At 46.6% G+C, this 15,307-nt stretch overlaps 1 protein-coding gene across 1 annotated transcript; it reads right to left on the minus strand.

Moving 5' to 3' along the window:
- Positions 1-296: 296 nt before the first annotated feature.
- On the minus strand, positions 297-14,849 carry LOC139364641 (116 kDa U5 small nuclear ribonucleoprotein component). The gene is made up of 26 exons (XM_071101559.1): positions 14,707-14,849; positions 14,042-14,154; positions 13,744-13,906; positions 13,551-13,629; positions 13,366-13,441; positions 13,186-13,251; positions 12,995-13,030; positions 12,804-12,894; positions 12,501-12,583; positions 12,122-12,288; positions 11,741-11,865; positions 11,502-11,565; positions 11,325-11,415; positions 10,739-10,874; positions 10,262-10,389; positions 9,692-9,885; positions 8,098-8,452; positions 7,852-7,934; positions 7,475-7,561; positions 6,964-7,090; positions 6,338-6,425; positions 3,222-3,340; positions 2,757-2,851; positions 2,401-2,554; positions 1,124-1,231; positions 297-1,002 (listed from the first exon to the last, which is right to left on the minus strand). Exons 2-26 carry the CDS (start codon positions 14,141-14,143, stop codon positions 907-909), a joined length of 2,913 nt encoding a protein of 970 aa, XP_070957660.1. The 5' UTR covers positions 14,144-14,154; positions 14,707-14,849; the 3' UTR covers positions 297-906.
- Positions 14,850-15,307: the final 458 nt, after the last annotated feature.

Here is a 15,307-nt window from a genome sequence, read left to right on the forward strand (position 1 = left end):
GACATCATCTTCCGTGCCTGCCTATCCCAATCCAGAGGCCTGTCCATCAGTCACGGCCCACACAGCACCCCAAACAGACATGCCAATCATTCACACGGACGCCTGTGCTTCAATATGGTGCTCCGCACTGAACACGTCCACTTCTGCTGAACACCACCGCCCATATACATACAGTGCAACACGCCAAGGTCACACAGTAACTTCAGAAAAGGACCCTGAATGTGAACCAAACTAAACACCTGGAAGGAAGTGAAGAAAATAAAGTTACCTCAGTTGGTTATGGATCCAAATAAAACTAATTTCACAGGCATATTTTTTATTTGACTCAAAACAGGCCAAGACCAGACGCAAGACATCCAATTTCAAAGTTTTTAAAAACCCATCAAACACACAAGCCTGCTTTCAAGTCATCTTACATCTACAAAATATTTGGGAATTTATACATGTAAAAAAAATAAGCACAAGACATTGATGAGAGGAAACACCTCAGCAGTATTACTCATTGCGCTGATGACGAGAGGTGTCAGAGACGATGCTATCCCACATCACGCCAACCCCTACAACCGTAGATGCCGTTATATCATAATGAAAAGTCCCTCTTAGAAGGAGAGCACGGGTGGGCGAAGTCTTAACAGGAGATTCCAGGGTCTGTCGGGTTCCATATCAGTGCTTCATTGATTAACTTAATGATGAGGGTAAGTGACCTCACCTGGTTAACAAAATCCACATAAATCGCCAATATGGAGGCAGGAAACAAAACCGGCAGACCCTGCTTCCCTCTGTGACACTGTCCAACCCATCTCAGTGGGGTTTTGAGTCCCATACGATGTGGTGTGGGGGATGTTGCTTGTGGTGCTGGTGGAGGAGGGGAGCACCCCGGCCGTTGTCTCCCCGTCTCCCGACACCTCACATGGGGTAGTTGAGCACCACGTCCTGCTTGGCCAGCTCCAACAACATAGGGTCGTCGAAGAACTTGCTGATGCTCACATCCTCACTCAGACCCTGGCATGGAAACCAGGGAGTCAAGTCAGTCACATGGTCGTGATGTGCCGGATCAATAGGCAACAGTACAAAGGCACACCTTCCCCCAGACATGGTGAAGGGGGGTGGGCAGTATACGTACCTTGCGCCGGCGGGTCTTGATCATGAACTCTCTGGCCAGGTGAGGGGCAGGCTGGGGCTCCAGCGGCCTGATCACGATGCTCTTGTCCAGGGGGTCACCAGGGACAATCTGGGGGGAGAGGAGAGAGAAGAAACAGGGGTCAGGCGAGGGTTCAAAAGAAAAGGACAATTTCAGTTTGAGAAATTCCACACATTATGATACACACTGACAACTAGACACACAGAAGCTGAAACCTGAGCAGAGGCCTTCTATAATAGTCACCAACACGGTCCTTAAAACATTTCGCCACTCAAATACGCGATTCATTATCTACTAGTTAGCCAGCGTTCTCTATGTCACTGAGTCGGGGGGATTTACTGTTACCGTCAGCCAGCCAAAACTAACACGGCAGCGCTTTGTCACGTCACTCCGTCTCGCGCTCTTCATCGCTGCGACGTTAGCACATCTAGTCCTGAGTAGAATGGCGTTTTAAAATGATTATTTAAACCTATCATCTTCACCGACACCTCAATCCCGTTCTCATGTGTAAATGTTACATGTCTGTTGGAGGGGGGGGGAATCTCGGCCCCAAATCAAGCAAGGGGCTGTATCGCCAACTCTGCAATCCCTCACTCCCCCTCCACCGTGTGGGGCTTCCAATCCCAAATGGCACTATATTCCCTATTTAGCCCTATGGGCCCTGGTCAATGGTCAATTGGTGCACTAGCCTAAATAGGGAGTAGGGTGCCATCTGGGACAAATACGAGGACTGTGCTGTAACAAAAACCCCAGGCCTGCGGGGGAAAAGATTGAACGGGAGGAAAATCAATGGAGCGTCTGCAGCCCAATGAACAGATGGAGCAGGGCCGTTAAACGGCGTCACACCACACGGTTTCTCCACACCACACTGTTTCTCCACACCACACTGTTTCTCCACACCACACCCTGGGAGGGGGTGATGATCACGCTACTGAGGAGGAACAGCCTGCCTTTCAGTTTACAGAAGAGGGAAGACTAGCAGGCTGGGGAAAATGAGGGCGAGGGGAGCAAATTCATTTTGCCTGACACAGCCAAAGAGGAGGAGAGGGAGAGACACGCGACACGGGGGGAGAGGGAGAGACAACTGTAGTGTACACAATAGCTGCTGACTCAACACCCTTCTAGTCAGCATCCAAACCAATTTACTCAGAGAGGCTGGCATGAGCGCGAGTTTCGTGACTCTGGCATCATTGTGTCCGAGCGTGGGCATAAAGAAAGAGGGCACATGTCTGTGTGTGTGTCCGTCCGTGTGATCCTACCTGCCAGTGGTGGAAGACGGACAGGGAGAAGGCCTGGCCCTGTGTGTGTGTTCTCAGGTCAGTCTCGAAGCCAAACGAGTCAATGGCCGGGATGAAGGCCTTGATTGTGTAGAGGGGAGACCCGGGGATGGGGGCGTCCTGGGTCACATGACCTCTGTGCCACGACACAAAAACACAGCAGATAGAATTGTAACAAAGAAAATAACAAAAAAAACACCACATCTGAGCAATCAGCACAATATTTCCACGTTCAACTTTCCAGGTGAAGGTTTAAAAACGACAGTCAAGAAGTTATGGGTGGGGTAATTGGGATGGTACAGAGGAGACATCGTTATTTAGTGGTTTGCGGGGCTCACCTCCGTCTGGCCAGTACTGTGTACACAGCAGACACACAGTCAGCTGGGGCCTGGACCTCAACAAAGTAATAGGGCTCCATCAACCTGGGGGTGGCCTGGAAGGGACAGGAGAGGGACAGTAATTGGCACAGCCATTAGGAGAACCAGAGGACGGCAGGAGGGAGAGCCAGAGAAGATAGAGGACAGGGGAGGAAAGAACAGCGGAGAAAGTCAGAGAGAAGAGAAGTTGAGAGGCGGGCAATGATGGAGGGATGCAAGGAACCAACAAAAAAAGGAGAAAACCCTTGAAAGAGGGAAGCTATCACAAAAAAAAAGAGAAAGTGAAGAAATCAGCACTTCAATCAAGGTAATGAAACTCAGCAGAAAGACTCAGGAGAAAAAGGATAGGAAACAAAAGGGAGTGAGAGTTAATGACATTTGGAAGAAAGGAGAAGGTGAGGTAGGGAGAGGGGGGGATGATCTCACCATGAGGAAGGCAGAGTACACCACTCTCCTGGCTGTGGGGATGACCTGTCCTCCTCCTCTGTGTAGAGGCTCCTGCGCTATGACCGCATCCAGGATCTTAAACTTCACGTTTCTGATAGCTAGGGAGGGGATATATAAACTCAGCAAAAAAAGAAACGTCCTCTCACTGTCAACCGCGTTTATTTTCTATGTGAAAATATTTGTATGAACTAGAGGTCGACAGATTATGATTTTTCAACGCCGATACCGATTATTGGAGGACCAAAAAAAGCAGATACAGATTAATCAGCGGATTTTTATATATGTATAAATATATTTGTAATAATGACAATTACAACAATACTGAATGAACACTTATTTTAACTACATCAATAAAATCAATTTAGTCTCAAATAAATAATCAAACACATTCAATCTGGTTTAAATAATGCAAAAACAAAGTGTTGGAGAAGAAAGTAAAAGTGCAATATGTGCCATGTAAAAAAGCTAACGTTTAAGTTCCTTGCTCAGAACATGAGAACATATGAAAGCTGGTGGTTCCTTTTAACATGAGTCTTCAATATTCCAAGGTAAGAAGTTTTAGGTTGTAGTTATTATAGGACTATTTCTTTCTATAACATTTGTATTTAATATACCTTTAACTATTGGATGTTCTAATAGGTACTTTAGTATTGCCAGCCTAATTTCGGGAGTTGATAGGCTTGAAGTCATAAACAGCGCAATGCTTGAAGCACAGCGAAGGGCTGCTGGCAAATGTCGGAAAGTGCTAATAGAATGAATCCTTATGAGCCTGCTGCTGCCTACCACTGCTCAGTCAGACTGTTCTATCAAATCATAGACTTAATTATAACACAATAACACACAGAAATACGAGCCTTAGGTCATTAATATGGTCAAATCAGGAAACTATAATTTCGAAAACAAAACGTTTATTCTTTCAGTGAAATACGGAACCGTTCCGTATTTTATCTAATGGGTGGCATCCATAAGTCTAAATATTGCTGTTACATTGCACAACCTTCAATGTTATGTCATAATTATGTACAATTCTGGCAAATGAATTACAGTCTTTGTTAGGAAGAAATGGTCTTCACGCAGTTCACAACGAGCCAGGCGGCCCAAACTGCTGCATATACCCTGACTCTACTTGCACAGAACGCAATAGAAGTGACACAATTTCCCTAGTTAAAATAAATTCATGTTAGCAGGCAATATTAACTAAATATGCAGGTTTAAAAATATATACCTGTGTATTGATTTTAAGAAAGGCATTGATGTTTATGGTTAGGTACACATTGGTGCAACGACAGTGCTTTTTTCGCGAATGCGCTTTTTAAAATCACCCGTTTGGCGAAGTAGTCTGTAATTCAATGATAAATTAACAAGACAAGCTAGATAAACTAGTAATATCATCAACCATGTGTAGTTAACTAGTGATTATGTTAAAATTGATTGTTTTTTTACAAGATAAGTTTAATGCTAGCTAGCACCTTACCTTGGCTCCTTGCTGCACTCGCATAACTGCCACGCAGTCTCCTCGTGGAGTGCAATGTAATCGGCCATAATCGGTGTCCAAAAATGCCGATTATCAATTACGAAAACTTGAAATCGGCCCTAATTAAATCGGCCATTCCGATTAATCCGTCGACCTCTAGTATGAACATAAGACAAACTGAACAAGTTCTACAGACATGTGACTAACAGAAATTGAATAATGTGTCCCTGAACAAGGGGGTTCAAGGGGGGGGGGGGTTCAAAATCAAAATGAACAGTCAGTATCTGGTGTGGCCACTAGCTGCATTAAGTACTGCAGTGCATCTCCTCCTCATGGACTGCACCAGATTTGCCAGTTCTTGCTGTGAGATGTTACCCTACTCTTCCACCAAAGCACCTGCAAGTTCCCAAACATTTCTAGGGGGAATGGCCCTAGCCCTCACCCTCCGATCGAAAAGGTCCCAGACGTGCTCAACGGGATTGAGATCCGGGCTCTTCACTGGCCATGGAAGAACACTGACATTCCTGTCTTGCAGGAAATCAGCCATACTGCTCATTCTGTGCGTGGTAGCATTGTCATGCTGGACATTTCAGGATGAGCCTGCAGGAAGGGTACCACATGAGGGAGGAGGATGTCTTCCCTGTAACACACAGCTTTGAGATTGCCTGCAATGACAACAAGCTCAGTCCGATGATGCTGTGACACTCCGCCCCAGACCATGATGGACCCTCCACCTCCAAATCGATCCCACTCCAGAGCACAGCCCTCTGTGTAACGCTCATTCCTTCGACGATAAACGCAAATCTGACCATCACCCCTGGTGAGACAAAACCGCGACTCTTCAGTGAAGAGCACTTTTTGCCAGTACTGACTGACTGGTCCAGCGACGGTGGGTTTGCGCCCATAGGTGACGTTTTTGCCAGTGATGTCTGGTGAGGACCTGCCTTACAACAGGCCTACAAGCCCTCTGTCCAGCCTCTCTCAGCCTATTGCGGACTGTCTGAGCACTGGAGGGATTGTGCGTTCCTGGTGTAACTCGGGCAGTTGTTGTTGCCATCCTGTACCTGTCCCGCAGGTGTGATGTTCGGATGTACCGATGCTGTGCAGGTGTTGTTACACGTGGTGTGCCACTGCGAGGACGATCAGCTGTCCGTTCTGTCTCCCTGTAGCGCTGTCTTAGGCGTCTTGCTGTACAGACATCGCAATTTATTGTCCTGGCCACATCTGCAGTCCTCATGCCTCCTTGCAGCATGCCTAAGGCACGTTCACACAGATGAGCAGGGACCCTGGGCATCTTTCTTTTGGTGTTTTTCAGAGTCAGTAGAAAGGCCTCTAGTGTCCTAAGTTTTCAAAACTGTGACCTTAATTGCCTACCGTCTGTAAGCTGTTAGTGTCTTAACGACCGTTCCACAGGTGCATGTTCATTAATTGTTTGTGGTTCATTGAACAAGCATGGGAAACAGTGTTTAAACCCTTTACAATGAAGATCAGTGATATTATTTGGATTTTTACAAATTATCTTTGAAAAACAGGGTCCTGAAAAAAGGGGCGTTTCTTTTTTTTGCTAAGTTTAGCTGTTAGGTGATTGTGAGTGAGTGATAAAGAGTGGTAAGACACTTACGTTCGTCACACAGAGGCCCCTCCCTGGTGCCCCATTGGAAGCCCTGGACGATGCTGTCCTTAACCGAGCCCAGCAGAGCCTTGTCCACCTGCACACAACACACCGTCAACTATCTGGAGACATATCCCTCATGCAAAGCTGCACATGGCTGAACACAAGTGGACACATAATTGCCTTCATTACACCCTACAGTGCGATTCAGTGTCATAATCAAAGATCACTATGGAGAGATTGAGTGTTCTCATTGATCATAATATTTCCTTGACTTCCAAGTGGCATAACACACAAAAATAAAAAGACAGGTGGTTGCGCCCGATGATGGGGCACCGCTGTCCGTGCCACTCAATGGGGCAATGTCACCACGATCACACCGTGTCAGAGGGCCAAACACACTGACACATCCATCGATACATTTTCACACGTCTGCTAGAGAGCAGTCATTCTGAATCACTCCAACACGCACTCCATCTGTTTACAGTTTGGCCTAGAGACAGGCAGGCTGACCCCAGAGCCCAAGCCTGCCCAACCCACCTCAGCCCAGGATGACCCCAAGACCACCAGCCCTCCACACAACACCACCACTAGTCCAGCCTTACCCACGCCCAACCCCAGAGCCCTGGTCTCACCTCAGAAGGCAGGGTGTCATCTACCAGGATGTTAGGCCCGGTGGTGTCGGGCCCAAAGGCCCAGATAGACCTGGCAGCTAGCAGATCCCAGTCATACTTGGTCTGGAAAAACTCTCCCAGCTTCTTCCTGGAACCAGGGATTAAACAACAGGATGGATTAGTGTGTGTGGGGGGGTGACAGGAAGAAGAACAGAGGGGACAGAGTTTGTTTAATCGGATGTCAAGTTAGTGTGTCACTGCCTTGGCACCGTGGCTCACGTGGGCAATGCCAGGCCCAGATGGGTTCACAGATGAGCAGCATACAGCTGGCCGGACACTGCCCACTTCCAAAACACACACACACACACACACACACACACTGGGCTACAGCTGCGGATAGGAGGATAGGCCTCATATTGTCAAGACAGGTGTCTGTTTTGGTTGAGACACTGACACGTGGACAGGTAGGAGGATACAGCAGGTGAATTCTTTTTATGAATAGGCGGTGTGCAGTTGTGTGTGTGTCCAGTACCTGTTCCATGTGATCTGCACCACCTCGTTCTCTATGTCCTCAGCCAGGCCCTTTTCCAGAGGCTCGGCAATCATGGTGATCTTATTCCTGTCAATCAAAACGCACAGCCGTCAATCACACGGGCAAACAGCCACAGCACTCAAGTCACCCATCCAGCTGGTCTAGACACGTCACACTAACCTCAACATGAAATAGAATGCGTCCCCATAGGACACCCTATTCCCTATATAGTGCACTACTTCCAACCAGAGTCAAAAGTAGTGCACCACAGAAGGAAACAGGGTGCCATTTGGGATGCACACAGTCTACACTAGTCGTTTAGTGTACTGTAAGCTAGGTCACTGGTGACCCAATGGGAGATGATGGTGGATGCTTACTTCTTGTTCGGCGTCTCGGCAAAGCACTTGAGAGACGACGTCTCCACTACCGTCTCACAGAAGGTCACCACGGGGTCAGCCACCTGGGAGAAAGAGGAGAGAGGGAGACATTCAGTACTGGAAAACCAATCAAGGAATAACACTAGACAAAAAATACTAGGTATTTTGTTTAAGACGTTACAATTCCGATACAGGAAGAGTAGTTTGTTGTTCCAGGTGGGTGAAGAGACATGTGAGAGAACTGACCTTGATGTCGATCTCAGAGTACATCTTCCGCAGGTCGTGCATGACACAGTCCAGGTAGAGTTCCCCGGTACCCAGGATAACATGTTCTCCTGACTCCTCCACCTTGGTGGTGAGGGAGGGGTAGCTCTTATTGACCTTCCGCAGTCCGTCCAACATCTTGGGCAGCTCTGACGGGTTGACTGGCTCCACAGCGATCTTGATGACAGACGCCGTGTTGAACTTGAGCGGCCGGAAGATCTGGGCCTCCTCGTTCCCTCTGGGCTCGGTGATGGTGGCTGTCTTGACGATGGGCTGGTCACAGCCCTCAATGAGAACCCAGTTGCCAGCAGGCACACGGTTCACCTCTATCTGGTACCTGTGGTTCAGAAGGTGAAGGGGTTTGAGCCACAACAGCTGGGATAAATGACAGACAACATCTCATACTGAACACAGAGATCACATATAAATGACATCTCAGGAGGAGTTGGGATAGGCAAAAAAAAAAAAACATCTCCAATTCACATGTGTATAATAAACACTTGTACATGTGAAATAGGACAATTATCAGCACCCACCAAATTACTATAATAACATTGAGGACCAGAGACTCGGGAAGAAACACAGAGGGGTTAGACTAATGAACACATACCTGACAACTTGCTATAATGAACACTCATGCTTGGCCCCAAATGGCGCCCTATTCCCGAAATAGCACGTTACACGGAACCCAAACTGGCTGTGTGCGTGCGCCATCGTGCATAAATGTATTTTGTCCCCCCCACACCAAACGCGATCACGACACGCAGGTTACAATATCAAAACAAACTCTGAACCAATTACATTAATTTGGGAACAGGTCGAAAAGGATTAAACATGTATGGCAATTTAGCTAGCTAGCTTGCACATGCTAGCTAATTTATCCTATTTAGCTAGCTTGCGGTTGCTAGCTAATTTGTCCTATTTAGCTAGCTTGCTGTTAGCTAATTTGTCCTGGGATATAAACATTGAGTTGTTATTTTACCTGAAATGCACAAGGTCCTCCACTCCGACAATTAATCCACACATAAAACGGTCAACCGAATCGTTTCTTGTCATCTCTCCTCCTTCCAGGCTTTTTCATCTTAGAACTTATATGGTGATGGCATCTAAACTTTCATAGTACTACCACAACGACCGGCAAAACTGTTCGTCTTTCAATCACCCAAGTGAGTATAACCAATGAGGAGATGGCACATGGGTACCTGCTTCTATAAACCAATGAGGAGATGGGAGAGGCACAACTTGCATCGCGATATGCGTCAGAAATATGAATGACTTCTATTTTAGCCCGTGGCAACGCAGACACTCGACGGCGCGCGCAAGCAGTGTGGGTGCAATAATTGAATACCACGGATTTCTACATTTATTTTGCAACGCTCGTCGTGGTATTCAATTATTGCACCCACACTGCTTGCGCGCGCCGACGAGTGTCCGGTCTGGTCAGCTTGTTACTTTTGAGCAGGGCCCATAAAGCTCTGGTCCAAATGAGTACACCATGTACGGAATAGAGTGCCATTTGGAACGCAGGCCAAGTGATGTGTCCGCGAGGTGGCACATTAACAATGACTCTCACTACCTGGCGACGTTGATCCAGAGACGTCCCACCGTGCAGACCTGCGAGTCCTCCTCGTCCTCCAGAGTGTAGTTCTCGCCCAGCACCTTGACTGGCTGGCCCGCCTGGATGGTACCGCTCAGCACCCGGCCGAACGCATGGAACTGCACCCCGTCCTCAGTACTGTACATCTTAGTGGTGTGGCACATCAGAGGACCCTGGATGGGAGGAGAGAAGAGGGGAAAGAGAACGAGCAACAAAGAAGGAATAAAGGGAAAGAGGGTAAAAGGAAATAGATAAGCTTAGTTAACCTTGTCTAAGAGGGCAACTTTTTGTTACATCTCAAGCCTCTCCCTTCATTATTGGCTAGAGGATCTCTAAAGGGCATTTGGAATGTTTGTGATCGATCTATTTCTTCACTCCCAGTCCATTCCAATCGCCCGCTTGCTTGCTTAATTGCGATTCCAGTTGCAATGAGGCTATTGATTAACACTGAAAACAGATTCCACCTATTACAAAACAACTACCATCCGTCTCGCTCGAGCCTCTTCTCACCCACAGCCCCTGTGTTTCTCCCCACTCCGTCACACTCACATCAGGGTCGCATTCTGCCATGGCCTCCCCCAGGTCTGAGTCCAGTCCTCCAGTGTAGCTGTGCTCTATCTTGTTCTTGGCGCCCCCCTGTGGTGAGGGGATGTGCTGCACGCACATGTCCACAAAGCCTGCAGGAGGGAGGGAGGTCATGCTCGGCTTCACATGAACGTGTTTGTCACATTCACCAGAAACATAACATTGTGTGCAATTATACCACTGATTGTCCCAGGCTGTGGGCAGATACACTGGCTAGCGCTGTAACCACGTACAGCGGGTCATCCTGTACGCAAACGTACTGTAAGAGTCGATAATGAGAATGCGAACAACAGAATTAAGCCTCTCTAAAAGGCAGAAGGTAAACATGGCTCAACTGTAAATGACCTATGTGAATAAGATTAAACACGAGATACAGTTACTGAGCGGTATATGAGGAGGCAGTGGAGGTTTAGAGGAAACGGGGGCGGATGGTGTGCGTACCGGTGAACTCTCCAAAGAAGCGCTTACAGACCAGCCTGAGTAGAGGTCTGATGTTGAGCTTCAGCTCCTCTTTGACCAGGTGGATGCCCAGCTCATCTAGCACCCGAGGCAGAGACGTGTCACAGTCACCCACCACCTGGGAGCGAGAAGAGGGAGAGACAAGAGGGAAAATGTCATTTCTAGATGTCCTAGCACTACTTAAAAGGCTTCTATGGAATGGGGTGGTCATCTGGGTCAAGTCATGCAGTCCAAACAAGAAAATGTGACGGCATCTCCCACGAAAGGCCTCAACGACACTATTCAATTCATGGCGCTCCGATTGATTTCATAAGCTGACGTGTTTCACTCGCCGTCTTTCTCAAAGCCACCTTTCTGTGACAATGACCGATCAGGGTCGCAACGCGTCAGCTTTTAAATAAGAGCACCGGGAACTGAAAAAACATCTGGTCTTTTATGGGAGATGCAGTCACCTTTCCTTTTTTGGACTCATGGGAATAGTGTGTTTTTCAGGGAACAGACATGTCTACACCAAAGTACTCATCTGTGCTTTGTCTTCTAGGAGATGATTGCGTTAGAGGGGTCTTACCTGGGATAGGATCTTGTACAGAGGCTCCAGCACAAACTCCACAAAGCTACGCTGGGAGTTACTGGTGGGGGCTTTCTTGGTGAACTTGCGCCTGAGAAGAGAAGGCAAAACAGGGTTATCGTAGTGCACTACAGACCAGACAAAAAGTCTAAATGATCCTGAATGAAAACCACTTACGTTTTGGGGTTGAAGTAAATGTCTCCCCACAGCCTCTTGGCAAACTCTGTGTAGTTGATGTCACCTGCAACTCCAGATAGAAGAGTTAACAGTGTAATTTTTAACAGTTATTCGCAGGGTTAAAACGAGAACCTACCAGGTCTAGTTATGTCAGAAATGTGTTTACAGTTACACATATCAAGAGGTGTGGGAGAAAGTGAAAGTGTGGAACTCTGTGTGGAACTAGGGGGGGGTCTCACCGTAGGTGTCAGAGTAGATCTTGGCGAAGGAGCCCAGGGTGAAGCAAACGCAGTACTGAGAGCTGGCGAAACACACATTCCCCAAGAGAGGAGACACCACCAGGTTCTCATCTGTAGAGTAGGTGCTGAGGGAAAGGGGAGAGTGGAGCCAGTCAATGACACACACTGGAACACTGTACCACAACAGGCTAATCTCAATGCTAGTAGTTTTGTTTTCACATTCATGGTTTCACTCTGCAATGGAATCTTCTTTACAAATGCTCTGTGCTCTGCTTGCTACTCGTCGTACTCTCATCTGAAATCAGTCCATATTTCCTTTCCTCCACACCCCTCAGTGTCAGCCCCGTAGCCATGGTTACCAGGCCCTCCCCACGTCAGTACCTGAGCATGGCGTTGACCTCGTCCACTATATGGCGTAGTTTGTAGTAGGCGTCTGTAGGGGGCAGCTTGAGCTCCACGATGAGGCGGTCCACCTTGTTGATGCAGATGGTGATGGCCAGACGCTCCTGGACTGCGTGCTTGATCAGACGCTCGGTGTTCAACATCACCTAAAGACACACAGGGGAGCAGAGGCCTGGGTTAGGAATGGTACATTTCACTTTTTGGGGCCAGGCCTCAGAGGTGGAAACACAAAAGCCTCCGTCTTGAGGCTAAACAGAAGCAAAGTCTGATAATAGAAGTGCGACGACACAAGATAGAGAGATGCACTGCGGCGAATGGGGATTTGAGCTAAAAAAACTAATAAATAAAGAGGACTCACTCCTTCTGCTGCGTCGATGAAAAGCACGATGCCGTCGGAGAGTCGGATGCCTGAGGTCACCTCATCCGAAAAGTTGACGTGGCCTGCAGGGACGACAAAGGGTATAAGGTCCCGCTCTGCCTTTCTAAAGCAGCCGACCTAACATCACACGCCGCGAGGCGGGAAATTATATCAATCAACCGCCCTTGATTACTCTTTTAATCTCCCCTACGTTTCCTAGGAACACAAGCATTTCGCTACACCCGCAATAACATCTGCTGAAAATGTGTACGCGACCAATAACATTGGATTTGATTTTCATACCTGGTGTGTCCATGATGTTGAAGAGGAAGGATTTGCCTCTGGAGTCTGGAAGAACCATTGTGACGGGGGTGCTCTTGATACCAACCCCTCGCTGTGGAGGAACCACATAGGGAGTCAACACAATGCACTTACACAGGAGAGGCACAATTCTGCAAGAACTTGTCATAGTTCTGAAAATAATAACAACTTACCTCCTGCTCAGTGAAGAGGATATCTGTGTAACGGAGCTGAAATACCACGGGAAAATGTAGTGAATTAATGGCTCACTTACAGCATACACAGAGTATTTCAGATTACAACTGGTTAGAGGATTTCTCCAAATTAGGATGAAAGGAGAGCAGCAACTTTGGGGCAGTTTAGTCTAGCTGGAGAGTAAACTCACATCCATGTCGTCTCTCTTCCTGATCTCTGGGTGTGTCTGTTCAATCAGGCAGTCCACGAAACATGTCTGCAGACAATAAACAAATCCATTAAAATCACAATAACGGGAACAACCTAGCTACTAACATCCATGATCTAGCCAGGTCTGGCTCTAAAGCGGGTCAATTGCTGAGTGTTTGACCTTGCCGTGATGCAGGTGGCCACACAGGGTGACGTTACGGATTAGCTCGGGACTGTCCATTAGGTCAGCCAGGAACCTGCGCAGAGGAGGAGAGGTGGGGTTAAACATCAACCTTTTGTGAGTATAGACAGACAGACGCAGGTCTAGTTTACCACAGTCAAACTGGTGAACGGTCAATGACTTACTCCATGTCATAAACAGTGGAAGGTAGCTCCTGTTCCATCAGAGTGAACTGCTTGTTCCTTACAGGCTTGATGATGGGTTCTGATGGGGAGAGAGAGAAAATGTGAATCAGTTTATCACTATAGTATCTGAATTAATGCATCCATGTGCTTAAGTGTGTGTGTGTGTGTGTGTGTGTGTGTGTGTGTGTCTGACCTGTGAGGGGCTGTGCGTCCTCTTCCTGGACTAAAGTTTCCACCTCCGGCCCGTACACTTCCTCTGCTGTAGGATAGTATTTCTTATCCTCGTGCAGAACTACCTCCATTCCTGGGACATCTTCATCAGCATCAGCCGGCTCATCCTCATCATCCTCATCAGCCTTCACAAAGTAGAGAGGGACACAAGCATGTCATGAATTGACCAGGCATTATAAAACACACCTACTTCCTTTTTGTTAGACTGCATGGTAATGTGCATTAACGTCTACACTGTCTGTTGATTTCAGTAAACAAACCTCATCCACATCTCTGTCATCTGCCTCCAGATCATCATCCTCGTCAGAGTCTAGTTCTGGCCCAATGTAGTTCCCAAACTCGTCATACAGGTCCGTCTCCATTGTGAAAGGGACTGGGTAGGACACATAATAGGAAAACATAATGGATTCGCAATAAAATTGCATCACACACACCCACCCACATGATTTATCCTTCTGCAAAGAGTACCTGCTACAAACCAGTGAACGTTGTCTACTTTAACTCTGCAATTAGTTCGCTGTGTTATTGGTTCAGATGTTCATGTATAACGTTTCAGATACATACGCACACAACTACACGTTAATGTTAGCTAACGTTAGAAACTACATGCATTGGCGGGTAAGTTGAGAAAATAATGAAAAAGAAACCCATCAAACTCACACCTCAAAAACAATGGTTCACTTTAAAAAGGACTAAAATGTGCAACTTTGTAAAACAGATATCTAGTAGTTACAATAATCTCTTAGCTAGTTAGCTATATTTTGGTGGGGTCGCTAGCTAGTTAGCCATAGCGGTTATATAGGGAATGAATGACATCCCTAACCAACGTCCAGGCTGCGTTGTGGTGGATGATGTTTCGCTTTTCTACAATAAAGTAGATACCTTGTTCTGGAGAATATATCAGCACAAAAACACTTAAAGTTACCTTTATATGCAAAACGAGCGGTAGTTTCAAACTTGTATCGCTATTTTCCTAATTATTTTAACTAATCACAATGTTTTTCTCTCCTGTTTTCCAAACCATGCACATGTAGGACCCCTCAATGCAAACGCACGTCGAGCGTAGGTGACGCACAATGTAGACTGTCTTCACATTGCCTGATTGTATATTATTGTAAAAGTACAAATGCATTAAATATATATATATAAAACAATATATATAGTGATTTGTTTTATGAAAATAATATAACATTTACAGTCCACAGATATTTTATTTGCTAATATATTTGGAAGAAAATGTTCATGCGCCCGAAGTATCGAGTCCAGGCGACATTTTTTGTGCAGGCGCATATTTTACATGAACAACAAGCGAGATGACCCAGAATCGACATTTGTGTACTGAAAGGCAATATCTGTGTTAGATGGATTTGTAGGTTTATTTTATAAAGTCCCAGTGCTCTCAAATGTATGTTTTCTTATATTTTGGATCCTATTGTACAACAGCTAATGAAACTAACACTGTAAAAAAACAACCTTTTGTCAGTAAAAAAAATATTTTATCAGTAGCCAGGTTTCCAAACAATGAC

The sequence above is a fragment of the Oncorhynchus clarkii genome, chromosome 13, assembly GCF_045791955.1.
Source record: "Oncorhynchus clarkii lewisi isolate Uvic-CL-2024 chromosome 13, UVic_Ocla_1.0, whole genome shotgun sequence".
Lineage (NCBI taxonomy): Eukaryota > Metazoa > Chordata > Actinopteri > Salmoniformes > Salmonidae > Oncorhynchus > Oncorhynchus clarkii.

Excerpts from the sequence above, each read along its gene's own strand:
- LOC139364641 (XM_071101559.1), bottom strand. The coding sequence starts at position 14,143 with ATGGAGACGGACCTGTATGACGAGTTTGGGAACTACATTGGGCCAGAA. Across the intron at positions 6,426-6,963 it reads ATGACACCCTGCCTTCTGAG|GTGGACAAGGCTCTGCTGGG; the intron begins GTGAGACCAGGG and ends TGTTGTGTGCAG. Across the intron at positions 1,003-1,123 it reads TCAAGACCCGCCGGCGCAAG|GGTCTGAGTGAGGATGTGAG; the intron begins GTACGTATACTG and ends TTTCCATGCCAG.